The sequence below is a fragment of the Andrographis paniculata genome, unplaced genomic scaffold (assembly GCF_009805555.1).
Source record: "Andrographis paniculata isolate CXL003 unplaced genomic scaffold, ASM980555v1 Contig36END, whole genome shotgun sequence".
Classification (NCBI taxonomy): Eukaryota; Viridiplantae; Streptophyta; class Magnoliopsida; order Lamiales; family Acanthaceae; genus Andrographis; species Andrographis paniculata.
Genome location: NW_026137569.1, coordinates 630742 through 654953, shown reverse-complemented (window position 1 = coordinate 654953; position 24212 = coordinate 630742). Strand labels below are relative to the sequence as shown.

The window sequence follows — 24212 nt, the reverse complement described above, 5'->3', positions numbered from 1 at the left end:
AATTTTTTTTCAAATATCATTGCATAAATGTGTTTTTTTTTTTTTTTGGTTTATCTATTAAAACATCACATTAATCATCAATTATTTCCAAAATTTTAAAACTCCTGCAGAAAACTTGGAACAATCTCCCATAATATTCAACACAAGTACCAAATACGATAGATAGAATCAGGACAACCTTTCGGTATAATTGTAAACGCTGCAAAGCCGGATTCGATGCTTTGTAATGCATGATACGATTTATATACAAAAATTACATAATTCAGCCATACCAGCCGAACCAAACAATTACGAAACTTCAAGGGCGAACCTGATGCTTGATAAACCGAAAACGACGAGATAAATGTCTGTCTTCCCTACGGCGCTGCAGACGAACGTTGAAGGCGAAGTGGATTCGATAAACCATCTCAAAACCTTATTTGTAGGCTGCGCAACATGCAGTTACGAATAAATTGCACCAGCATAGCCGATTATCCTAAGCCGTCCGATTGTTTTTACTGGTTAATCCAAGGGCTATTAATAAAGGTTAGAATACTAATTTTATCTCTATGATTTGTTTGTAAAAAAAAAAAAAAAAAAAAATTCTAAAATTTCGTTGATTAGGACGTTAACATATAGTAAAAAGAAATTTTATCTATCTATATATATATATATATATTTATTGATTTAATCATGCTATCAAATACATGTATCTGATATGTTTTCACATTATTAAGTATATGTTATAAAATTTATTTAAACAAAAATATATTATTCAAAAAAGTTCTACATATGCCATAGAATTTTACTATATTAATTTGATGACACGTAATTACTGGTAAAAATAATTCACAAACAAAACTCTTATCCTAATATTCTATCAAACAGGTTCACATATACCTTAAACATTTTATTAATATAGGTTTAGTATGTATTGGATTTATTAATTGTAAGAAAAATATTAAAAATTATTGTTTAATTTAATATTTTTTTATAATTCTAAAAATTTTAAAATACTTAAAATATATTTGATTTAACATTTGAAAATTAGTGCTTAAATTTCAAAATTGGCCTTTGTTTAAGCCTCTAGGCCTAATTTAATTTGGGCTTAACTTTATACAATTTTGGGCCAGAATATTTTCGTGGTTACACGTGATCAGCCCGATCCTTACCGCCACGTGACTAATCAGGGACTGTACGGTGGGCCGTCACGTACCGGATAATTTCCTTGAATAATGGAAAGATAATGGCGCTCTTTATAAATACTCCCAAGTAAGGTAAGCAGTCGTTGGTTCTAAGCAACCGTTCACCCACGTACTTTGTCGGTCTCAGTCCGGTGGAGATTGATGGAGGCGACTCCGTCGACGTGTTTTCTCGGCCGGAGTTTGGCTGGAAGGGGCCAGAAGTGTCGTCAAGTTAGCGTTGGCTTTTACCCTTGGTCTTCGAGTCGTCTGCGACCCGTTTCTTGTAAAATGCGACAGCGGAACTTCAGGTTCTATGATGTTTCTGTTTGCTTTTCTGTACGATCTTTTTAATTGAACATCAGTTTTTGGTTGCTTTTGTTGAGGTTAGTTTAATTTGTGTTCGGATTTTGAAAGCAGCTGGAATGATGCGTTGTTTTCGTCAAGTGAAAATTTTGTTTTGTTTTTGTTTTTTTTGTTTGTTTTTTATCCATTTTACTTTCACGGTGAGGCCTTATATGTTTTCAAGATTGCTGAAGATATCTGGCTGATTTTTTAAGAAAGTAGAATCCTGACGTCGAGACAGTACATTTGTACTGGGAATAGTTTATGTTTAGCTTGGATCACGCCGAATTTGCACTTTGCAGTTGGCAAAATAAGAAACAGGCGAAGAAAATAAATTATAACCGTCCAATAAATACAAACACCCGTGAGCCAAATGTTGGAAGCAAGTCCGATCCAAATATCTCGTCCAAAGATAGGAAAACTGACTCAAATCAAGATTCAACGCTTGTTGACGGTGTTCCAGTCATAACAGATGCCGACTATTCGAAATCTCTGAGGAATGATGTTGCGGACAATGGGGAAGAATTATCACACACCAACGATGAGAGTACAAACAGTGGTATTACAGCAGATGACACTATTCTTCAAGTATGCACAAAACTTTGTTTATTTCTTTGATAATAAAATTGGTACAAATTTTAATTTTTCTTAGTCGTATAATTAAGAGTTAGTCATGGAGTTGTCAGATATTGGTCTTAGCATCTTTATACAAAATTTGAAATAAATTGATACTATTTGAGTGCCAACCGAGACTCCATCCTAGAACATTAGTCTGGCAGTTTACGTAACTGGCTGAGTGAATCCATCAAGTACTGAATTATAAAGAATTGATGTTTAGAATTTTTGTCATATTAATCTTATAATTTAGCCTTCAGGGATTAGTACAGAGATCAAAATTGCAATCATAGAAGAAGGAAATAATATGTGCTTGAATTGACTTATTTTGAGTTTTGGTATTCTCAATATCATTTGTAACTGCATGCATAAATTTATATCCATGTATACACGTTTTCGAAAATCATCAAAGAGTATGAATGCGAAATGCATTTCTTTGAAATCCTTATTCAAGGATAGCAAGGTTTGAAGCTCATCCTGAATTTCTTTATTGTCTTCTCAGGGACTTCTCTTTAGTAAGCATTTTATTCTCTACATACAGTCATGGAATGATATTTGAGACTGTAAAATCTTCTCTTCTGAACAGTCAATCAATATGGACGGAGGAACACAACTTCCAGGAGTCCAACTTCAAGAATTAATTGGGATGATAAAAAATGCTGAAAAGAGTAAGCCGTGTCTCATCTTGAGCCCTTTCTGATGGTTTAGTCTTCCACTTCCAATATCTGAGATACTCTTGGTAAATTTCATTAAACAACCTTTTCTCATCTATCACCAGGAAACATAGAAGAACAAAGTGGAGGATAAAGTATTATGAAATGAAAGATAATAATTGAATTCTAATTTCTATTTCTTGAACATGACCTAACTTGTATATGTTATTTTTGTTGTAGATATTCATCTTCTAAATCAAGCTCGCGTTCGTGCCCTTGAAGATCTTGATAAAATTCTCAGTGAAAAAGAGGCATTGCAAGGAGAAATCAACCTTTTGGAGATGAAGCTGGCTGAAACTGATGCAAGACTTAAAGTGGCTGCACAAGAAAAGATACATGTAGAGCTCCTGGAAGACCAGCTGGAAAAAATGCGAAATGAGCTGTCTGGTGGAAGTGTTAATGAGGAACACATACAGGAAATGGCTAATATTGTTTCTTCTGCACAACTTGATCTTGTGAATTCATTTAGCCAGGAATTGGATTTGTTAAGGGCAGAGAATATGTCCCTGAAAGATGAGTTGAAGGTGTTGAAAGCTGAGCTTAGTAATATCAAGGAAACTGATCAAAGGCTTCAGATGCTGGAGGAAGATAGGTCATCGATGGAATCTTCTTTAAAAAAGTTAGAGTATAAACTTGTGGCTTCTCACGACGATGTATCAAAAATTTCTAGTTTAAAATCTGAATACAAAACCTTGTATGAGAAGGTAGAAGATCTACAGAAACTTCTAGATAAGGCGACAAAACAGGCTGATCAGGCTATTCTGGTTCTCCAGCAAAACCAAGAACTTCGGAAGAAGGTTGACAGGCTTGAGGAATCTCTCGGTGAGGCTGATGCCTATCGATTGTCATCAGAGAAAATGCAACACTATAATGAACTAATGCAGCAGAAGATGAAACTTTTGGATGAACGGCTGCAAAGATCTGATGAAGAGATACATTCATATGTCCAATCCTACCAAGATTCTATGAAGGAGTTTCAAGATACACTTAATACTTTAAAGCAAGAGAGCAAGAAAAGAGCAGAAGATGAGCCCATGAATGACAAGCCTAGGGAATTTTGGAGCAGATTGTTGCTTCTCATTGATGGATGGTCTCTTGAAAAGAAGATTTCAGTGGATGAAGCAAAGCTATTTAGAGAAATGATACGAAACAGGGACGAAAGCATATGCAGTGCATATATGTTGTCAAAACAAAAGAATGAAGGTGAGATTATTGCAACATTTCTCAAACTGACATCACCTACAACAAGGTAAGCATGAAATAAATGACTTTTAGATCCATGTATGATTGGCAGGATATCTGATTATGTCCTGTTGTCATGTTGTAGTGAAAAGTTGCATGTCATACATATTGCTGCAGAGATGGCACCTGTGGCTAAGGTATGCTAGTTAGTTTTAAAGAGCAAAGCTCGCTGCTATTTTATTTTATAATTTTATGAGATCATTGGTTGTTTTTTCTGATATTTGAGGAAACAAACTACAGTCTACAAGTAAAACTCACATGTGGGAGGGAACATGGAATCCATGCTGTGTGAGATGTATTATGACTTCTTCACCTAGGGATTGAGTATAAGTAAATTTTGCTGCATAGTTTCCTAATCTTAACAATGATCAGATAAGTTAGTGGTCTGGAATGTTAAAATTGCAACTGTACATGGGTACTGTTTATCAATAATCAATTTAATTCTAGATAAGAAGGAAGTAGTGTATTCTAATGCTGGCCTTTCTTCTAGCTTGTTGGCTACATATGTTAACTGTTGAATCCCCTTTAATCGATAAATTACTCCTGCATTTGTTGTATCACAATCATGGAACTTGAACCATTCTTTTTATGCATTTTGAATAGATCTGCATCTGGTCATGTTGTCTCATACCTTCACAGTTGGAACCTTTTTCTTCGTTAATAATATCTTTTCTGCTAGGCATGTTTAAGTTCTGGTTTCCTCCTTTCTTGTTTGTAGTAATGCTTGAACATTATGATGATGATAATTTCTTCCTTGTAATTAAATTTCAGGACTTTTGTACTGATCACCAGAACTAAAGTAAGTTTGTTTTCAATTAGGTTGGTGGATTGGGAGATGTCGTGAGTGGTCTCGGTAAAGCACTACAGAAGAATGGGCACCTTGTGGAAATTATTTTACCAAAATATGATTGCATGAATTATGAACTGATTCCAGACTTAAAGGTATTTGACATTTGAGTGCAGACTTTTATTTTATAATGTTATTATTATCATTATTGACATATGATTATTATTCCTTCTTTTTTTTTTTTTTTTTCAATGTAGGCTTTGGACGTGCCTATTGAGTCGTATTTTGATGGCCGGTTGTTCAAAAACAAAGTTTGGGTTGGGACTGTTGAAGGTCCAGAATTTATAGCCAATTGTATTGAATTGTTCTAATCCCTTGCATCCTAATACTATTGTATGTTTTAAACTCATATAGGACTTCCTGTTTATTTCATTGAGCCTCATCATCCGGGCAAATTCTTTTGGAGGGGTCAATTTTATGGCGAACAAGACGATTTTAAGCGGTTTTCATTCTTCAGCAGGGCAGCACTTGAGTTGCTTCTTCAAGCTGGAAAGAAACCAGACATAATTCACTGTCATGATTGGCAGACATCTTTTGTTGTATGGACGATGCATCTTATTTATTATTTCACCTTTCTGGAATCTATGAATTAGCAAGGTTTCACATTTTCTAATTATCTATTTCAACTTTTGGCAGGCACCATTGTATTGGGATTTATATGTGCCAAAAGGACTGAATTCAGCCAGGATATGTTTCACATGTCATAATTTTGAGTATCAAGGATCTGCCCCTGCCTCCGAACTGGCGTCTTGTGGTCTTGATGTTTACCACTTAAATAGACCTGATAGGATGCAAGACAATTCAGCAAATGATAGAGTGAACCCTGTTAAGGTAATGTTAGTCTGGGGATCCCCCCTCCCTTTCATCTGGAAGAGTTGAAGGTCAAATGTGGATAGTTCTCAGAAATATTGTGTACTGCCTCTTTTATTTTGTCTTTTTGTGCACATGTTACAAGGTCAAAATATTATGTTTGTACATATTGTGGTGTTGCCAAATATTTTGTCTATGTCTAAGTTACACTGATTTTAGTGACCTTATTTTTCTTGTATCCTCCTTTCTGTTGCAGGGTGCTATTGTCTTTTCTAATATTGTGACAACTGTTTCACCTTCCTATGCCCAAGAGGTGCAAACTGCGGAGGTATGAAAAGTTATCAGTTAATGAGTTTTTCAGCTTAATTTTCTCTCTCTCTTTTTTTTTTTTTTGCATCCTTATACTAGTTTCTTTAGGCTCCTAGAACCCACGTCTTTCTGGTTATAACTTTCCTAATTTTTGCCCTGATGAATTCTAGGCAGTTGAATTAGTGAACTGGTAAAGGTATTGGTCATATTCCGGGAGTTGGAGTCAGGACACTCTAGTTGGTCAAAGGTAGAAATTGAGCTAGCTGAGAGTTGAGATGGTATGGAGATATTGTGTATGCAATCGCTATTCTAAAAAATGAAATATCCAATGAAAAAAAGAAAAGCACAAATAATGGAAAGGGGGTTCTAGGGTCACAAACATGTCTTAGTTAGCTCTCAGCGTTATAACACCTCCTTCAAGTATTCTTACCTTCCACTGAAGTTCTATACTCGCCTTTTCTGCTTTGGAACTACAGTTAACTTGAAAATGATTCAGAAGGCACTCTGTGCTGTTTTGCTCACACCCGTTATTTTCTACAATGCTTGAGATGCAACTATCCTGTCAACTTTTGTTTATGTGATTAGCCATCAGTTAACTTCAGAATGTATGCTCTCAACTCAAGTACAAATTTCTTAATCAACGTTAATTTCACATGATGTATCGGGTTGGAAGTTTCCACTGGATACTTGGTGGAAGCACACATTGCTTGGTTAGCTTGCATTGAACTGTAGAAAACACCGGGCTGGTTTCTGTGCACCCAAATCTCTATGAGCATTTGTAGAAAGACAATATCAAGAAATTGGAGCCAAAATTATGAGACCAACTTTCAATCCCTTTTCAAGCTTAGTCTTGGTAGTAAAGCAGGACAGCAAGGCAGCATAGATTTAAAGGTGCTGAATAAGGCAACACTCCCAGACAAAGATTAACATGTGATCAGGGTGGTCTCACCATCGGATGTTCCTAGATGGCCTTTTGTACTCATAGTGACCATTATGAATTTTTGGCCTTTTCATTTGGGTTAACAAATGGACTAGTGACTTTTTGGCAACGATGAATGTCTTATTTATACAAAATTGAGTACAAGGTCGGCATTTTTGCACTTTCTATAGAACTAATTGCGGAAAGTGTGAGTAGGGGTAATAGCTGGAAAAATATACACTAAGGGTGTGTTCGGTTGAGAGATTTGGTCCAAATCTCACTATTCATCCAAAATTTTCCCCCCAAAAACATCAAATCAAACACCTATTTTTTATTTTTTATATTATACTAAAAATCAATTTTACATTCAAAACATCACATCATGACCTATTTATATCACATCATACAACTATTCAAATTCAAAATTTTTACTATTCAAATCCCAACTCAAAATCCAAACCCTCAAACAAACACACCCTAAAAAGGCTACTAAATTCAGGATATCAACATTACACACCAGCTATTCTGTTTATTAATAAGAAATGGTGATACAGAGCTAGATTCCCAAAATTTATTTACTAGAGCAGTCTATCTTCAAATTTCTAGGAGCTATTTCAAGTGCTAGTCCTGATTTGTTGCTAAAGTATAATGCAAATTCTGTATTCAATTGATTAATCTTCACTATTTCCAGTTCATGATGAGTTTTTATTCATTCACGGTGGGTGGAGAATCAGTGTTCCATGGTGTATTGTAGGAAAGAACCTCGAGAATGGATTTAAAGATTTTCTGGGATTTTAGTTAACATTATAATGTCTCATTGCATATATATATATTTGTTTAAACGGAAAGTTCTGAATCAGACAACCCACAGGCGTGCTCCTATCAAATAATATTTTCAACAATACTATGCAGTTTTGCCCTAAAGATGAAGGTTATTTGGTGGTGTTTTGGAAGTATTTTGGTGTTCTTAGGAATAGTAAATATTTGAATGGAAAATAGATGTTTGACATGATGTTTGAAAACAAAGTTGAAACACAAGTTAACAAGCCTAAAGTTTTGGAAATGGACAAACATTTGAATTGTCTGAAGCCACATAAGTTTGCTTTTGATGTACAGGCTGGAAGAGGTTTGCATGCAACACTTAATTCACATTCTAAAAAGTTTGTGGGAATCTTAAATGGGATTGATACCGATGCATGGAATCCTGCAACTGATCCATTTCTCAAAGTTCAGTACAATTGGAATGACATAGAGGCAAAAGCAGATAACAAACAAGCTTTAAGAAGGCGTCTAGGAATGTCTTCAAGTAATACCAAGCTTCCATTGGTAAGTGTTGGTTGGTGTTTAACAATTATCTTTTATCTATCTCTGTGTCCTTTTTAGCTTGTGAAATTCAATTCATCTTAGTGATAGTAATGTGTGTATGTGTTCGTCTTTTTTAGTTGTACCTTGATCCATGCCCTCTCATGTATGGCTGATCTGTGTCATGGTTTCTTCTTTGATTTAGTCTGTTTTTCTTGTCTTCTGGTAAATATCCTCTTGAAATGTTCCATCACGAGCTCCTGCAATTAAGACTATCATTTATGTGATCTTGTGCACGACTCCTTGTTCTATTTTAAGCTGGAAAAGCACATCAGCAAATGTTGAAAATGTTTGGAATTATATACGATTTATAGTTACATGCTATGATGGTTTGAACATCACTGGCCTGTGTCAACTGACAATTTATACTGTGACAGATAGCTTGCATAACAAGATTGGTACCTCAAAAGGGTGTCCATCTTATTAGGCATGCCCTATATCGAACATTGGAATTGGGTGGTCAGTTTGTTCTACTTGGTTCAAGTCCAGTGCCTCAAATTCAGGTAAACTCTTCTTATAAAATGCCAGGCAAATTTAACCTTGGCCTTCTAATTTTATTTGAATATTTTTTTTAATTAAAATTTTAAAAAGTACAATATCTCCACCATCGTTCCCTGCCAAAAACTCAGCCAAAAACTCAAAAAAACTTATTTATTTATTTTAATATTAATATAAATTTATAATGGGGGTTATCCTTACTATTTCGCAGAGAGAGTTTGAGGACATTGCAAACAATTTCAAGACTCATGAAGATGCTCGGTTAATACTGAAATATGATGAAGCACTTTCCCATTTAATCTATGCTGCCTCGGACATGTTGATTATTCCATCAATATTTGAGCCTTGTGGCCTGACACAGGTATATTGCAATTGCTTGATGTAAAACTAGTAGTAGAACTTTACAGAAAAGTCACGTTTTATTGAACTCATGCTACATGCATGCAGATGATTGCTATGAGATATGGTTCAATACCAATAGCTAGGAAGACTGGTGGACTAAATGACAGGTTGAATATCTTACAGATAACTTGAATTAGGTGACTTAATTTGTGTGTGCTTTTATAGTATTACTGAGTTTCTTAATCATCTTTGCAGTGTTTTTGATGTAGACGATGATGCTGTACCGGTTCAATACAGAAATGGATTCACATTTTTGAAAGCTGATGAGAAGGTAATTAATTGATCAACTGGGTTTGAGATATTGCTTGAATGGTTTCATTTCAGTATAACTAAAAGTTGTAGCCTGTATACTTTATCCCGCTTACTGAGAACCAATGCTAATGGTAGTGGTATTTCATGAATCTGTAGGCATTCAACAATGCTTTAGAACGTGCGCTTCACCATTATAATAATTATGGTGATGATTGGAAACAGCTTGTCCAAAAGGTCATGAACATAGATTTTAGTTGGGAATCCTCAGCATCATTATATGAAGAACTTTATCAGAAGTCTGTTTCCAGAGCAAGGAGGAGTGCCAACCAAAATTGAACATGATGGAAGCAGTTTGAACACATAGCCTGAAGCTGGTTCTTGATTCTTCTTGGCAACTGTTTATAACCCAACCTCTTAGGTTTCGCAGGGTCATCATTAGAGCTACAATTATGCAAGATCCCTCTATATGATAAGAGAAGCTAAGCATTGTTTTGATGTATGGGCTGCTCCTGGTCTCTGAGGAACTAAGATTGCTGCATGTGATTGACCACCCAGGTTTCCAATGCAGGTACCACCCTGGGAAGAATGCTAGCAATGTGATTATTAAGATAGAGGCTGCTGCACATCTTTTATCCTTTGATTGTTCACTGAAATTGTGCTTATAAGAAGGCTAGAATTTCATCCTCTAGATTGTGTCATTTGCTTTCTTGGTTTCGAAGATAAAAGCCCTTATTAAAGAGGCAAGTTTTAGTATGTGTATTTAAGCCTGATACCACGTTGCAGCGGTCTAGAAGCACACTTCCAAATGTACAAATTGTTGAAAATTAAATACACTTGCAATATTCAAGTATTCTTCTGATTCCCTCTCACACTTACAAATATCAAGTATTCGTCATCGGATTCCTAAGTTTGATTTACCTCAAGTTTGATGATCAGCAATCCCTACAGCCATATGAAAGCCAAACGAAAGGTAGACTTTCTTGTATGGTTATTATTTTAACCTATATTGAAAACAGAAAGATAGTGTTTAGTTACTATCAGACTCCGGGATAGCTGCAGGGGGCATTTTGAAGAAATAAATGAGGATTCTGCGCCACCATGTTTAACTGTATCCACCTTTAGTCTTTCCTATGAATCTGTCTTCAAATACTTGTTATGTTTGGGCAGAACTACCTAACCTTCTTTCTGCTTAAATTGCTGTGTCTGATCTCTTGTAGGATTGTTCTGAAGTAGATGATCGTATACATCAAAGAAGCCAATATATTGAAGATTTTGTGGTAGCAAGGAACAAGTGCACCACAGGTTCTTTACTGCTTGTTCAACTTGATCATGGATTTTTGAGTTAATGTCTCATAAGTTTCATGATATCCTAGTGGCTTTAGTCCTCTTTGGTGTTTGCTCCTTATTCAAGTTTAGTCTTCTTGTTTTTGCTTTACAGTTGTTGTAATGTTTTGTAGCTACACATTACTGCTACTTAGCAAGTTGTGTTTTGTTGAAACAGGGAGCACATTCACATTAAGCACAAGAAATTAACGCCATTTTTCCGACAACTCACACTCACTTTACATCATCACAAGCATCTCTGATTATCTGCTATGAGCTTCACTTTCCAGGGGTGAAGTTGGTGGCATAGGCCCAGGCGTTGTTGTTGACAGGGTCGGCAAGATGGTCAGCCAAGTTCTCCAAAGGACCCTTTCCGGTGACGATGGCCTGAACAAAGAACCCGAACATGGAGAACATGGCAAGCCTGCCATTCTTGATCTCCTTAACCTTCAACTCAGCAAAGGCCTCTGGATCATCAGCCAGTCCCAATGGGTCGAAGCTGCCTCCGGGGTAGAGTGGGTCGACAACCTCGCCGAGGGGCCCGCCGGCAATACGGTAGCCCTCAACAGCTCCCATCAATATAACCTGGCAAGCCCAGATGGCCAAGATGCTCTGTGCATGGATCAAGCTCGGGTTGCCGAGGTAGTCGAGACCACCCTCGCTGAAAATCTGCGAGCCAGCCTTGAACCAGACGGCCTCGCCGAACTTGACACCGTTGCGGGACAAGAGCTCGGGGAAGACACATCCAAGAGCTCCAAGCATGGCCCATCTGCTGTGGATCACCTCAAGCTCACGGTTCTTGGCGAAGGTCTCGGGATCGGCCGAGAGCCCGGCGGTGTCCCAGCCGTAGTCGCCTGGGTACTCGCCTTTCAGGTAGCTCGGGGGGTCGCCGGAGAGTGGTCCCAAGTAGAGGACACGGTCAGGGCCATACCACATGCTTCCGGAGGAGACCGGAGGCTTGACAGTCTTCCTCATTGTGAACCTGCCATTGGAGGTGACCTCCGGGGCGACCTTGACCGCCTGTCCGGCGAAGGATGGGGAGGAGAGAGCCATTGTTGAGGCAGCCATTGGTGAACTCAGGCGTTGCTTGTGATGGCTTTTCTGCTTCAAGAAAATGAAGTTGGTGGTGGTGATGGAAGATGGAGGAGGTGTTGGTACTTACTTATAGGCCTTTGAAAATACCTCTTCTTATCTTGGGAGATCTGTCTCTGAATTTTCATTGGGTTTCAAGATTCCATTGATGCTGCCCTCTGCATAAGTGGCATCTCCATGGCCATCAGTTTTCAGATTTTTACTTCCATGTGGGCTCGCACTGTAGAGCAAAACAGTGGTGGGGATTCGTGTTTGATCCAAGAAAATCTATCCCTCCATTTTTTCCACTTTATTTTGGTTAGAAAAATCTTAATGGATGTATTTGGGCTTGTCAATTCTTGAACAAGGGGCATTATTAATTCTCTCTCGTCCATTTATCTTTGTTTGATAGGCGGGCTTAAGGGACAATTAATACTCCCATTATTAAATGTATGCTCAAATATTTAAATAAAGTACAAGTTTTAAATTATACGATATAATTAAAAATATACAACTAAATCTTGTAATGATTTTATACATAAATATAAATATGTCATACTTAATTCAAATAGTAATAATAAATCCAATTGTAACCATTATTAGACTATTACGGAGAAGCAATATGTTAATAATGCCAATTTATGTGTACAAGACTCAATCAACAAATGGACTTCAATTGTGTCAATGCAATTTAGTTCTATGCACTGAAAAATTCCAAATCCCTTCACTATAGATTTCCATTTATCCTTTGCATATTTCTCAAGTTATATCAAGAAATATATCTATGGCGATGCCGTGGATCTCTTCTAGCCATCCACAACAGGACGTACAAATCCAACCATCTTTGTCTTCATGCACACAAAACACTATCCCTCACAGCCACTTGGCAAACCCTCATAGGCTGCAACAAAATACCCTACAATCCCATAAGATTTCTGAATCCTCAACACATAAAAATTAAAAAATAAATAAATCCAACCAAGATCAGTGATGATAGCATTCGCCAAGTGGACATCCAATCGAAATGCAGATAATGATATTTCTCAGATAAGAAATTACAGCCCCAAAATCCCCTTTAAATACCTTAATTCCGATCCCACATTACACTCATCCCACAAACAACCATACCAAGCAAAAGCATCCTCCCATTTGATCACATCAATGGCTGCCTCAACAATGGCTCTCTCTTCCCCATCCTTCGCCGGACAGGCAGTCAAGATCGCCCCGGAGGCCACCTCCAATGGCAGGTTCACAATGAGGAAGTCTGTCAAGGCTCCGGCCTCCTCCGGCAGCATGTGGTATGGCCCTGACCGTGTCCTCTACTTGGGACCACTCTCCGGCGAACCCCCAAGCTACCTGAAAGGCGAGTACCCCGGCGACTACGGCTGGGACACCGCCGGGCTCTCGGCCGATCCCGAGACCTTCGCCAAGAACCGTGAGCTTGAGGTGATCCACTGCAGATGGGCCATGCTTGGAGCTCTTGGATGTGTCTTCCCTGAGCTCTTGTCCCGCAACGGTGTCAAGTTCGGCGAGGCTGTCTGGTTCAAGGCTGGCTCGCAGATTTTCAGTGAGGGTGGTCTCGATTACCTCGGCAACCCGAGCTTGATCCATGCACAGAGCATCTTGGCCATCTGGGCTTGCCAGGTTATATTGATGGGAGCTGTTGAGGGCTACCGTATTGCCGGCGGGCCTCTCGGCGAGGTTGTCGACCCACTCTACCCCGGCGGCAGCTTCGACCCGTTGGGATTGGCTGATGATCCAGAGGCCTTTGCTGAGTTGAAGGTGAAGGAGATCAAGAATGGCAGGCTTGCCATGTTCTCCATGTTCGGATTCTTCGTTCAGGCCATTGTCACCGGAAAGGGTCCTTTGGAGAACTTGGCTGACCATATTGCAGACCCTGTTAACAACAATGCCTGGGCCTATGCCACCAACTTCACCCCTGGAAAGTGAACCTTTTGAGTTTGGATCATGTATGAGTGGTGGGATGTGTTTGTAATGAAAGATTTCTGTAATATGTTGCAATGAAATCATCATTTGCTTATGTCTTTTGAGTGTTGTGTTTATATTTGGATCTTGATATTTTAGAGCTGTTTTCTTTCCCAAGGTACAAAAACAGTTCTTGATTTAGTAATTGATAAATATATAGATCAATTCAAGGAAAACTTGCCTGCAATAGCTGGTTAGCAATTGAGTCTTGTCATTGTTACAAAAGTTAGATTTGTTGATTATTTCAACAATTGAATCAGATTTCCATAGTGCACATATGAAAAGGACCAAGAAAGAAGATATTACTGTACATTCAGTAACTTAACAAAAAACAAGTAAATAATCCTGTTGCAATTTGCTGCCATTCAGAGCTATCAAGACATAACATGGGCTTGTCTTGGCTTGCTTTCTTTGCTGGCTGTTATCCCCTGTGCTTTTATATCATCTTTGCAATTCTGTTTGTCTTGCTTGTATTTGCTTATGTTCATATTGGGCTTGCTCTTGAACCCTGGAAATCCTCGCCATTTTTATTTATCAGCCAAATTTCAAAAAAAAAAAAAAATCACTCCAGAGAAAGTAACGTATTGTTCATTACCTGATTCTGCACACTCCTAGCAGCAGCAGTCCAGCGTGGCGGATCGTTTGTTTCCACTGGATGACCGGCTACGAATGTAATTGTTCTTGATTGTTGTTGTGTTTGAATCACTGCTGGTGGTGGCAGTTCTCTCATCACAAATAAAAGAAAGGCGGATGGCACCGATGATCCTGGAATAAGTAACAACCTTTCTTACTAGATTCTGTAGATTCTTAGGCTGTGTGCAATGGAAATGGAAAGTTACATATATATATATATATACAAGTACCTATGAAATGATACAAAACCAACAGCAGGGTGGTATAAGCAGCATCTATTGTACGTTCATGCCAGTGATAAAAAAGCTGCAATCTCAAGATCGTTAACCTTACAGATTTAGCACAGGAAAAAGGAAACCAAAGAATGATAACTACAGAAAGCAAAAGATGCACTTACAGGTATGTTTGTAGCTATTGCAGCTGATGAACTCAATGTAAAACTTATCACAGAGACAATAGCCAATCCAGCAACCTGTGGTATGTTGACAGAAGTTTAAGGGCAAAAAAAGTGATCAATTTATTTGTAATATAGAAGGGAATTTTAGGTCTTAATAAACTGGATATTTACGCAACAAAGCAACTAATCCCAACAAAAGTAACCAATGAAAGATAATCAAAACACTACATTGTGCAACCCACCTTCCACATGTCTGATGAGGTTCTCTCAGATCTCACTTGTTTCATTTTCAAGAACAGTAAAAGCCCTGGAAGCCAAATATACAACCGACAGGTAAATTAGATATGCATATCTAGAAGAAACATAATTTGCATAATAAACTCATAAGCCTAAGAATGTAACACTGAGAATATCGTGTTGAACACATTATAAAGACTATAGGTGCACACACCATAGAATGCCAAGGCTCCGCCTAGCAAAATGAAGACTACAGCAATGAGATCTACATACACCTGCAAGAAGGTAATATGTGGCCAACTTGTTGGAAAAAAAAATAAAAACAAAGAGAGAGAGAGAGAGAGAGAGAGAGAGAGTATGAGCTTTCAGAGGCATCACATTGGCAGATACATGTTTTTGTAATAATAGTTTTTCAAAATGCCTGCTCGATAGGTTCAAAAGTAAACTAAAACACAAGCACGAGTTTCACAAAAAGATGAATACAACACAAATTTCATTAGTTATCATATGACAAAATTTTAGTCACTAGAAAGTGTATGAACAATCAGTAGTAGGCTAGAGTAGACAAATTATTCGGTAGGCTTAGAACTATCATACTGGCTTTCTGTAGAGAATATTAATAAATTTCATGTTATATTTCACGTAATACCGAGGTGAATTTCACAGTGAAACTTCTGGAATTGTATAGCTTGATCAGATGAAATTTCCCTTAAATGCATATAGAACAATACAACATGGTGTAGCAGTGAATGCATGCCTGAGCAACGACGGCAGAATCAACATGACTCTTGCCTATCCCAATCCATATAAGTACGGCAGACAGCACCATGATTGCCAGGATTAGAACCATAACCTGGTAAAGATTTCAACATTAGATGATTTACAAGATAAAAGCTCTGATGATAGTCTTTATTTTTAAAGCCTACAAATAGATTTTTCATAGCTTCTGTACCAGAATGACAACTTTTTGACGGCTTCCTACATGAGTGCACCTGAAGGTGCAACATCTTCTGCGACCACCAGAGCTGGATTCAATTTTTTGGGTCTTATCCAGCAATAGTTCTTGGGGACTACATTCATCATCTTCTTCAACATCATTTGACTGATGGCAGAGATCAACCCTGCAACCGATCAACCCACAATGCAATTGTTATCGTGCTATGTAGTCTGCATCACATGTACTGAACAGATTCCTCCACTCAGGACGTTGATGCTTGAGAAAGAAACAATTATGTGGAGAAAAACCTGATTTTGTTAAGATGAGGGAGAAAAACTAACCAAAATGATAGGAGGAGGGAAAATGCTGCCATAACCAGAATTTTGGGGATGGCTGCAAATAAAATGTCTGAATGATAAGTATCCCTGATACTATGATTATGAAATCGAGAAAGGATATGTAATCAACGGCAGGCTGGTCATTTCCTTACCCATGACAAGGAAACCACAGGAATACGTCCAACAACTCCAACCCTTACAAGCAGCAACAAGATTCAATACAAAATAGATTAAATGACCTGTCAGTGGCACAAATTATTTCTGAGATGGATGAACCAAACAATATTTTGACATTAAGCTCAGAGTAAGGACACAGGAGCCGTTATGGGATATCATTGTGAAAAATCTTGAGGAAAGGGTATCATCAAGTGCCTTCCATGTGTTGGTTTCATATTTTCTTGTGCCCTCTGCAATTCAGTGTTGAAATGATTTGTCGTTCTCTATCCATTCAAAGAGTATAATATGGATTCCCCATTCTTAATATTAACTATCAATATCAGTGCAAATGCACTACTGTCCAAATAACAGCTAACTTGAAACTTTTTCAATTCATCAAAATAAATAACTTGGTTTGGAAAGGTATAATTCACAAAATTCCGGTTGATTAATGCTTACTTCAAATCCAAGGGGCACTCCATGTACACAATTCAGGTTAAATTTCAGCCAATATAAACTACCACAAGGCCTAGAAGAATCAGGAAAATTCTCGCATAATGACAAATACAGCAATATATGAATTGTATGGTACACCGATTATACAGCATTCAGAAGAATTGAATAAGAATGCAGTAGTATGAAAGGTAGTAAAACTCACCCAAATTAGATGATCCGATTATTAGATGAAATACCTGAAATATAACACAGAATGATGTCAGATACCCAGTATACACAACCAAGCAAAGAAAAAACAAACAAACACTAAGATATTGTTTGCTTTCCACATATCATCACTAGGAAGATAAAACAAGGCCTCAATCAAATGCAGTACATTAAAAAAGCTTACTTTTTGACGGGTCCATCCAAGATGTGAATTCCGCAAGTGTATTCTCATTAACTGCAGAATGATGAACCAAATCAAGAATGATATCCCTCATTATAAACCCAAAACACTACAAACTCTAAGTACGGCATTATCAACAACACAAAATAAAAATTAAAAAAAAATAAAAAAAAAATAAAAAACCAAGAACATCGAAGAAAACAAACAATCACACCTGATAAAAAGCAAGAACAGCAATCGCACCATCAACACAAGCCAGACCCACATTCACTCCCACCACAGCCTCCGTGTAGCACTTCGACCCATCTCTCAACTCCAACATTTTCCGCCCTTCTTATTATTTCCTCCACAGTCCACACAAACACTCTCACCGGAGAAAGACTTCGCACAGAGACGTGATTCCTGTCGGGTACTCTAAGATACGAATACAACTACAGACTTAATCAGAAGTTAGAACGGCTCTGCAAATTTATTTCTCGTTACAAACGAAGTACCGAAACAAAGGTATCGAAAAGGATATCCTTTCTCTCTCGAGAATTTGTGCGGCGGTATCTCAAACCTTACCACATCACACTCCCCAGATCCGCGCGCTGGCGGGCTGCGATTCCCTCCACCCGTCTTCACATGGCCTCGCCTCTCGCAATCAATTTCGTTTTTCTTCTACGTGGCAAAACTACCTCGGCAGGTGACTCAGAGCACTGCACTCTGCAAAAGCTCCCATGACTTTGACTTGTCAATTAAATTATTATTATTAATTATTTTGTAGACCAGTGGGTCTTCTCGCCAGAGCTTCTATTTAAGGCCCAACACATTATTGGGCTGAAATCTCAGCAAGCCCATTTAGTGACAAGAAAGGAATAGGCCCATTAATCAACGCACTATAATTAATTAATTATTTTTAAATTTTAGTTTAAATGAATAGAAGATGCCCACTGGCAGTGTGTATATGCATGTTTTATTATATAATTATGTGGCCAGTAAGAAGATGGATGAAAAGTGTGTACAAAAATTTAATGAAAGACAAGAAAGGAATTGTGTAGTGATGCATCCAGCTTTAACTTTGGTGTAATATTCCCATTCGGTTCAAAAGCTATATACATATGCAAATTCTTCTACTCCTTTTTGTTAGTGTCAAAAGGCTACTGTGTGGATGAATAATTCAAATTTATATATTCCAAAATATTTGCTTCCCACGACAGGAGTGGAATTAGTGAAAACGGCGTGGAAATAGTGTATGCTTTATCGGGTGTGTGTGGGTTTGGATTCCGCCCAACCAGCGCACGACGCCGGACAGCCCCTCCACGAAAACGCGGAGCCGTTGGGGTCATGCCCCACGTTTTTGTGGGCCCCACGTTTAGACTATATTATATATATATATATATGTATGTAACTGTGTTGTGTTTCCAGGTATGTTTTGCTTTCATCTTTAAAAGCTATCTCGACTGTTCTCTGCAGAGCCAGCCCGTTTCTGCGGCAGATTTGGAGAAATCGAATAATGGAGAAGAAGAAATTGAGTTCGAGTTCGACCTCGAGTTTCTCGTTCTTCTTCAAGAGGCTGAGTAAGAAGGGGAGTGGCGGAGGCGGGGGTTGGTGGCCGTTGAAGTTGAAGAGCTCCGCTGGACTCAGGTGGAAGAGGAGGTTTAATTTGCACATTTGGTTCGTGGATAGTTTTCTCTTTAAGATCGTTTCGGTTTTCGAGGGGATTGTTTTGGTTTCGACGCTCTGTGTGTTCTTCGTCTGTTGCGGATGCCATTTCTGATGATTTCTCGCGCTCATCGCCGATCCGAGATTGAGTCGTATGATTTTTACCTCATGTTGGCGGAAAGTGATGCGTCAAGGAATTGCGTGGATCGAAGGAGGACCGAACCATTTGCTGCTGTCTTTTCTTCTTTTTTTTTCGTTAGACTATAATTACTAATTTACTATAAGCACTAACCGATCTTCATGATTGTTGTTGATTTACTTTCCGTTTTTTCTGAGGTTTTGTAAATTTGTAGGAAGGCTTATATCAGTGTTAAATTTCTGGAGATTTAGCAATGCTTTCCTTACACCTGTTTGCCTTAAACATCTTGTCTGCTTGAAGATCTAAAGTTGAATTTCTGCTTAATAACATGAATTGTTGAGCTGTTGAGGTGGCTACAGTAGAGGATCCGACGCCTGTTTCTGCTAAACGGTAGAAAGGATCCAAATAATGGAAAAGAAACTTCCAAATGGCATGTTCTAGCTCTGGTGGTTCTGCAGCTCCGTGTCAGGTGAGTTGTTGCTTTCTGGTTTGCTAAAATTCACAACTATTTCACTCTGCAAGTAAAATTTTCTAATTAATCCTATCATCTTTTCAAAAAATCAATAAGCGTTTATACACACTTTTATTCAGTTGATTAAATCCAATTTCGTAATAGATAATGCGTACAGGTGATTCATAAATCAAACTTCGTATGAGATACCATAATTCTTTCCATCCCATACAATTGTATTGATCTGACTGTTGCTCATCTGCTATTGGTGGTATGCAATTCACCATGTCACGATCATACGAACTATATGGAAACAAACAAGTTGAAGTCGTTTCCACATAACCCTAGTTTCTAGTTGTTAGCATTTTGAGTTTTCTCTCCTTATGCATATCAGTTTTACACAAATCGCCCGATCCTCATCGCCGGAGAATCTCCTGCATCCACCGCCTGCCGATCGCCGGAGAAGCTCCCTTGCGACCACCACCTGCCGCCGGTCAAACATGAGGCAGCTTCCTCGGGCCAATTAGGAAGCCTGATAATATTCATATGTAGGGCTACCAATTTGTAGAAAGCCCACTAATCTAACCACTAATACTAAATGGCCCACTAAAACTTTCAAAATGCACTCAACAGTCCAAATATATTATCCAATAATTAACGAAGCCCAATAATACTACAATATGGGCTTAAGGTTTTGGATAGGCTGATCTGTTGCACCTATTTACATGGCCCAGCTAAAAGCCCAAATAGAATTAAATGGGCCTAATCAATAATCATAAAATCTTAACTAGCCCAATTAAAAGCCCAATGGATATATGAGTCCAATTATGAAGCCCAATAAAAATTTTCCATATGGGCCTACTAGTTTTAATAAGGCTCACCACCTATTTAAGCCTATCAATTTTTACAAAGCCCACTAAATCCAACTTTATTATTTTTATTAGCCCAATACCCATTATTTAGAAGACGCCGGAAAGTTGAAGCGCTCATTCCGTGAGGAAAGGGTGCGTCACCCAGAGCGAAGGTTTTCCCCGCGAAGTTCATGTTTTGCTGCCAACAAGGAGCTTTGATTCGAAGGTTTGGATTACTTATTACCAAGTTCGTTCATTAATTGGACCAGCAGATGGAAATCCGAAGAATTTGTAGCGGCTCTCTCTCTACTGAGCGGTAAGATTTCGTTTTTTTTTTTTTTTTTTGGTTTTTTTTTTTTGTTGTTTTTCCATCTGTTCATCTATGTGATCAATTAACGCAACTCTCATCACCTATTCCGGGGTGTGGTAGGTGGCACCGGCGGCATCCAAGCGTGCGGAATCGGCTTTCGTGTCTACATCTTTGTCGCGGGTAATATAGGGCACAACATTCTTGTATCTGCAGAACAATGCAAAACCTGTGGAGATTTGGAATACTACAGTGATAATATGCTGCTGAAAGGGGATGAAAGAGTGTTTTCCAGGTACTGCTATTGTTAACAGCTTTGATGTTTATGCTTTGTGGAGCTACACACACTCGGCTCATTAGGGAACTCATTTTAGATTTGCTAATTGAACTTAACCTGTTAGAAGAACTCTATGAGTAGCAGCTCTGGAGGAAAACGTATTAGCATTGAATGCAATACTAAGATTTGTGTAGTTTGGGCTTGGGAAAAGTTGGTTATAAAGCCTGGTTGGTATGAATTAGTATATGGTAGTTGAGGTAACTCTGGTGATATTATAGCTTACTTGGTCCATACCCTTGAAGGACCTATATTTAGGATATTAATGGTGTTTATTGAAGATCTATTCAAACCTTGCTTGGATTAAATAAACAATGTTCAAGCTTAATTTGGTTCCTGGTCATGCCTGTATAGAATGATTTCATATAAAATGGCTTCAGTGGAATTGAAAAGGTTGAAAATGCATCTGCAGAAGCTTTTTGATGAGTAACAACTAAAATCCAGTTGACAACATTTTGTCTTATATGAAGAAAAATGAAGATAGTATAAGATTTGCATTGACTACAAATAACATGATACTGATAGGGCAGTTATACAAAGTTAGTATCTCTTGCCAAGTCAGATGAATTGTTTGATTGGGGGTATATTTATGATTCACGATAATTGTATAATACCAAAAACATGTTCTACTCGACAATGGACATTGTTAATTCTTAGTGTTGCTAATTTTAAGTTCATGCAAGCTTTTAATGGAGACATGCCTGTGTTTGATGAAACCATGAGTTTTATTAGATGATAGGTCTCAGGAATATCTAGCTTGAAGTAAAACATAGCATAGAGATTTAGTATGCCCATTTTCCATACATAATTTAATTTGGGTAAATTGCCCTAAAATAGTAGAAAATTACATGTAAAAATAAGGGAATATATTATAAATGTTCAAATTTGAAAACCGTATTAGCATTTAGTTTTGGCAGGCTTTGGTGTAAGATGCTTGACCTGAGGTCATTCTCACATTTATTGAGAATGCTGAACTCAAAAGTATTTATTTTTTAAATGATATAATTGATAAATTATTATATCTAAGCCCATTATAGCTTATGTCAAGAACATTTAGCATCCAACAACTAAAACTGTAAATTAAACAATATGATGTGATATAACTCACATCTATCAAAGAAAACATTGCCTAAAGGGTTTTCTTGGTGGATTATATTATCGAACCTATTGAATTCGATTATTTATCTAGCATATAATTGTGTTATTTTCCAAATATATTTTTTTTTTATTACGAGTATCTTACAATAAACATATTATTACGATGAATAAAGTAATTTATCCTGTTCAATCATCTAAATCTAACACACGATTGCTCGTCTTTAGTGAAATCCCAACGGGTTGTGCTATATGAAATCAATTTGCAGTTTTTAGAAAGTTGGCTAATTGTCTTAACAAATTGCTTCTATGTTTTTTACATTGGCATCAGCTGCCTGCCAACGCGTCGTTTGGCGTTCCTTGATAGTTTTACCAATCCCAATTTCCTCTCGGGAATTTCCACCTACCCAAAATATTTTCCATAATATCGTAATTATTACACAACCCTGCTATAATTGTTACCAGATTTTAAACACATCTTCACGCATTTTGGTAATCCAGCCAGGATTTGTTGAAGCCATTGTCACTTTGTTATTTAATGCACCAAGAGAGTATTATATAACTGACTGTTTGACATCAATTCTTATCAAACCACCCACCTTCAAATTCTCCATCGCCCTTGTTATTTCCGTCATTGTTCTTGGCCTTCCGGTCAATCCGATGGCTATGGCTCCTCCTGTAGTCAAGAAATCTCAGGGGCGAAGAAAGATCGAAATGAAACTGATCCCCGACGAAAATGCCCGTATGGTTACTTTCTCCAAGCGACGGGCAGGGATCTTCAAGAAAGCCACAGAGCTTTCTGTTCTCAGTGGGGCTCAAATTGCCCTTCTAGTTTTCTCCCCGGGTGGCAGAGCCTTTTCTTTTGGCCATCCCGATGTAGGATTTGTGTTGGATCGCTTTTTTAACAGAAATCCGACGCCAAATCTGCAGGATTCTGTGCACGGGAAGAGGATCCGCTCGGCGACATTGCAACAACTGAAAGATCAACTGGATGAGTCTACTAAAGAACTGGAGGCTGAAAAGAAAAAGGGAAAGCAAATCGAAGCTGCTCTGGAGCGTTCGCCGGTCCAAATCACCGAAGAGCGCATAAATCAACTCAATCTTCATCAACTCCAACAAGCCAAACAAATGTTGGAGAATCTTAGGGAGAATGTGCGCCGTATGGTTAATTCCATCCTCGTGAATTCTGCCGGGGCTTCAAGCTCAAGGAATGTTGCTGGTCCTTCGGATCCCGGGAAGGCTGCTAAGGTGACTGCTGAGATGGTTGGTTGTAGCCGATCTTCGGCCCAACCTGTTATTAAACTGGGGTTGCCGAGAGGTGGTGCTGATGGTGGCGGTGGCTGGAATGGAGGTGGCCGTGATGCTCCGGCAGCCCTGCTGGTTGAGGCGAAGGATGCTCCGGCGGCAATGGAAACTAATGCTGGTAAGGATGATGCTGATGAGTCACCAATTCCTCGGGATTGGTTGAGTTTGTAATGTGTTTGTTTGTTCTTGTTCTTGTTTGTGTTCATGTTTTTATGTTTATGTTTATTTTTATTTTCTGAGAATAATGAGTGAGTCGTCGTTGTCTTCCTCCTCCTCACTCAAATTTGTTTCCTGAAAATAATTGAATAATGTTTTTTTTTTTGCTTTTATTACTTTTATTGATAACGATGTCAATTTAAGGAAGGTTTGAATGTGTTACAGGCGCTTGGAAAGAGGTATTTGGCATTAAGAAGTTATCTATTTTAAGTAACCAATATTATTACCCAATGTCATCATTTATTAGTTTGGTATTTATGTTGAATGATATCTATGTGTGTATATATATGTTGGAGTGTTAATTGAATTGTTGTTTAATGATACTGAAATATATTATAAATTAAATAAGTTTATGTTGGATATTTTTGCTATATTTGCTGTTTGTACTGCTATAATATGCCCCTTCTCACAAACTGTCAGCGCGTTTATTTGATGGTTTGAGTTTTATGCTTCGATATTGAATAGTATATATGA

At 38.0% G+C, this 24212-nt stretch overlaps 4 protein-coding genes and 1 long non-coding RNA gene across 12 annotated transcripts; 3 read left to right on the top strand and 2 right to left on the bottom strand.

The window, feature by feature from the left end:
• The first annotated feature begins 1243 nt into the window (after positions 1–1243).
• On the top strand, positions 1244–11202 carry LOC127249852 (probable starch synthase 4, chloroplastic/amyloplastic). 5 transcript variants are annotated; one of them, XR_007838496.1, is made up of 17 exons: positions 1244–1471; positions 1808–2093; positions 2707–2788; positions 3014–4082; positions 4161–4212; positions 4895–5017; positions 5120–5195; positions 5277–5461; positions 5559–5753; positions 5989–6060; positions 8077–8286; positions 8700–8825; positions 9032–9181; positions 9268–9329; positions 9418–9493; positions 9631–10444; positions 10692–11202. XR_007838496.1 is itself a non-coding variant. In XM_051272889.1 (16 exons), the coding sequence occupies exons 1-16, from the start codon at positions 1326–1328 to the stop codon at positions 9808–9810; spliced, it is 3090 nt and encodes a 1029-aa protein (XP_051128846.1). In that variant the 5' UTR covers positions 1244–1325; the 3' UTR covers positions 9811–11202. The 5 variants fall into 5 exon arrangements, 3 of the variants coding, with proteins under 3 accessions (XP_051128846.1, XP_051128848.1, XP_051128849.1); XR_007838495.1 differs by having other exon boundaries at positions 9631–10582; XM_051272889.1 differs by having other exon boundaries at positions 9631–11202.
• Positions 10990–11945, bottom strand: LOC127249853 (chlorophyll a-b binding protein of LHCII type 1). The gene has a single exon (XM_051272893.1). The coding sequence runs from the start codon at positions 11863–11865 to the stop codon at positions 11077–11079; it is 789 nt and encodes a 262-aa protein (XP_051128850.1). The 5' UTR covers positions 11866–11945; the 3' UTR covers positions 10990–11076.
• A 1018-nt stretch (positions 11946–12963) lies between these two features.
• Positions 12964–13909, top strand: LOC127249577 (chlorophyll a-b binding protein of LHCII type 1-like). Its single transcript, XM_051272473.1, has one exon. It carries the CDS (start codon positions 13030–13032, stop codon positions 13816–13818), a length of 789 nt encoding a protein of 262 aa, XP_051128430.1. The 5' UTR covers positions 12964–13029; the 3' UTR covers positions 13819–13909.
• On the bottom strand, positions 13699–18109 carry LOC127249576 (tobamovirus multiplication protein 1-like). 4 transcript variants are annotated; one of them, XM_051272471.1, is made up of 14 exons: positions 17961–18109; positions 17611–17834; positions 17400–17450; positions 17211–17244; positions 16549–16635; positions 16400–16451; positions 16074–16242; positions 15879–15974; positions 15336–15396; positions 15127–15191; positions 14885–14959; positions 14718–14793; positions 14450–14619; positions 13699–14362 (listed from the first exon to the last, which is right to left on the bottom strand). In XM_051272471.1, the coding sequence occupies exons 2-14, from the start codon at positions 17716–17718 to the stop codon at positions 14339–14341; spliced, it is 1068 nt and encodes a 355-aa protein (XP_051128428.1). In that variant the 5' UTR covers positions 17719–17834; positions 17961–18109; the 3' UTR covers positions 13699–14338. The 4 variants fall into 4 exon arrangements, with proteins under 4 accessions (XP_051128428.1, XP_051128427.1, XP_051128426.1 ...); XM_051272470.1 differs by having other exon boundaries at positions 17611–17810; XM_051272469.1 differs by having other exon boundaries at positions 17611–17827; positions 17961–18108.
• Positions 18110–20598: 2489 nt separating this feature from the next.
• On the top strand, positions 20599–23984 carry LOC127249968 (uncharacterized). The gene is made up of 3 exons (XR_007838504.1): positions 20599–20797; positions 20912–21083; positions 23148–23984. It is a non-coding gene; the product is annotated as an uncharacterized LOC127249968 (long non-coding RNA).
• Positions 23985–24212: the final 228 nt, after the last annotated feature.

Coding starts and splice junctions, on each gene's coding strand:
- LOC127249852 (XM_051272889.1), top strand. CDS start 1,326: ATGGAGGCGACTCCGTCGACGTGTTTTCTCGGCCGGAGTTTGGCTGGA. Junction 4,083..4,160: donor CTGACATCACCTACAACAAG/GTAAGCATGAAA, acceptor GTCATGTTGTAG/TGAAAAGTTGCATGTCATAC. Junction 8,826..9,031: donor GTCCAGTGCCTCAAATTCAG/GTAAACTCTTCT, acceptor ACTATTTCGCAG/AGAGAGTTTGAGGACATTGC.
- LOC127249853 (XM_051272893.1), bottom strand. CDS start 11,865: ATGGCTGCCTCAACAATGGCTCTCTCCTCCCCATCCTTCGCCGGACAG.
- LOC127249577 (XM_051272473.1), top strand. CDS start 13,030: ATGGCTGCCTCAACAATGGCTCTCTCTTCCCCATCCTTCGCCGGACAG.
- LOC127249576 (XM_051272471.1), bottom strand. CDS start 17,718: ATGTTGGAGTTGAGAGATGGGTCGAAGTGCTACACGGAGGCTGTGGTG. Junction 14,960..15,126: donor CCTCATCAGACATGTGGAAG/GTGGGTTGCACA, acceptor AACATACCACAG/GTTGCTGGATTGGCTATTGT. Junction 14,363..14,449: donor CTAGGAGTGTGCAGAATCAG/GTAATGAACAAT, acceptor GAGGATTTCCAG/GGTTCAAGAGCAAGCCCAAT.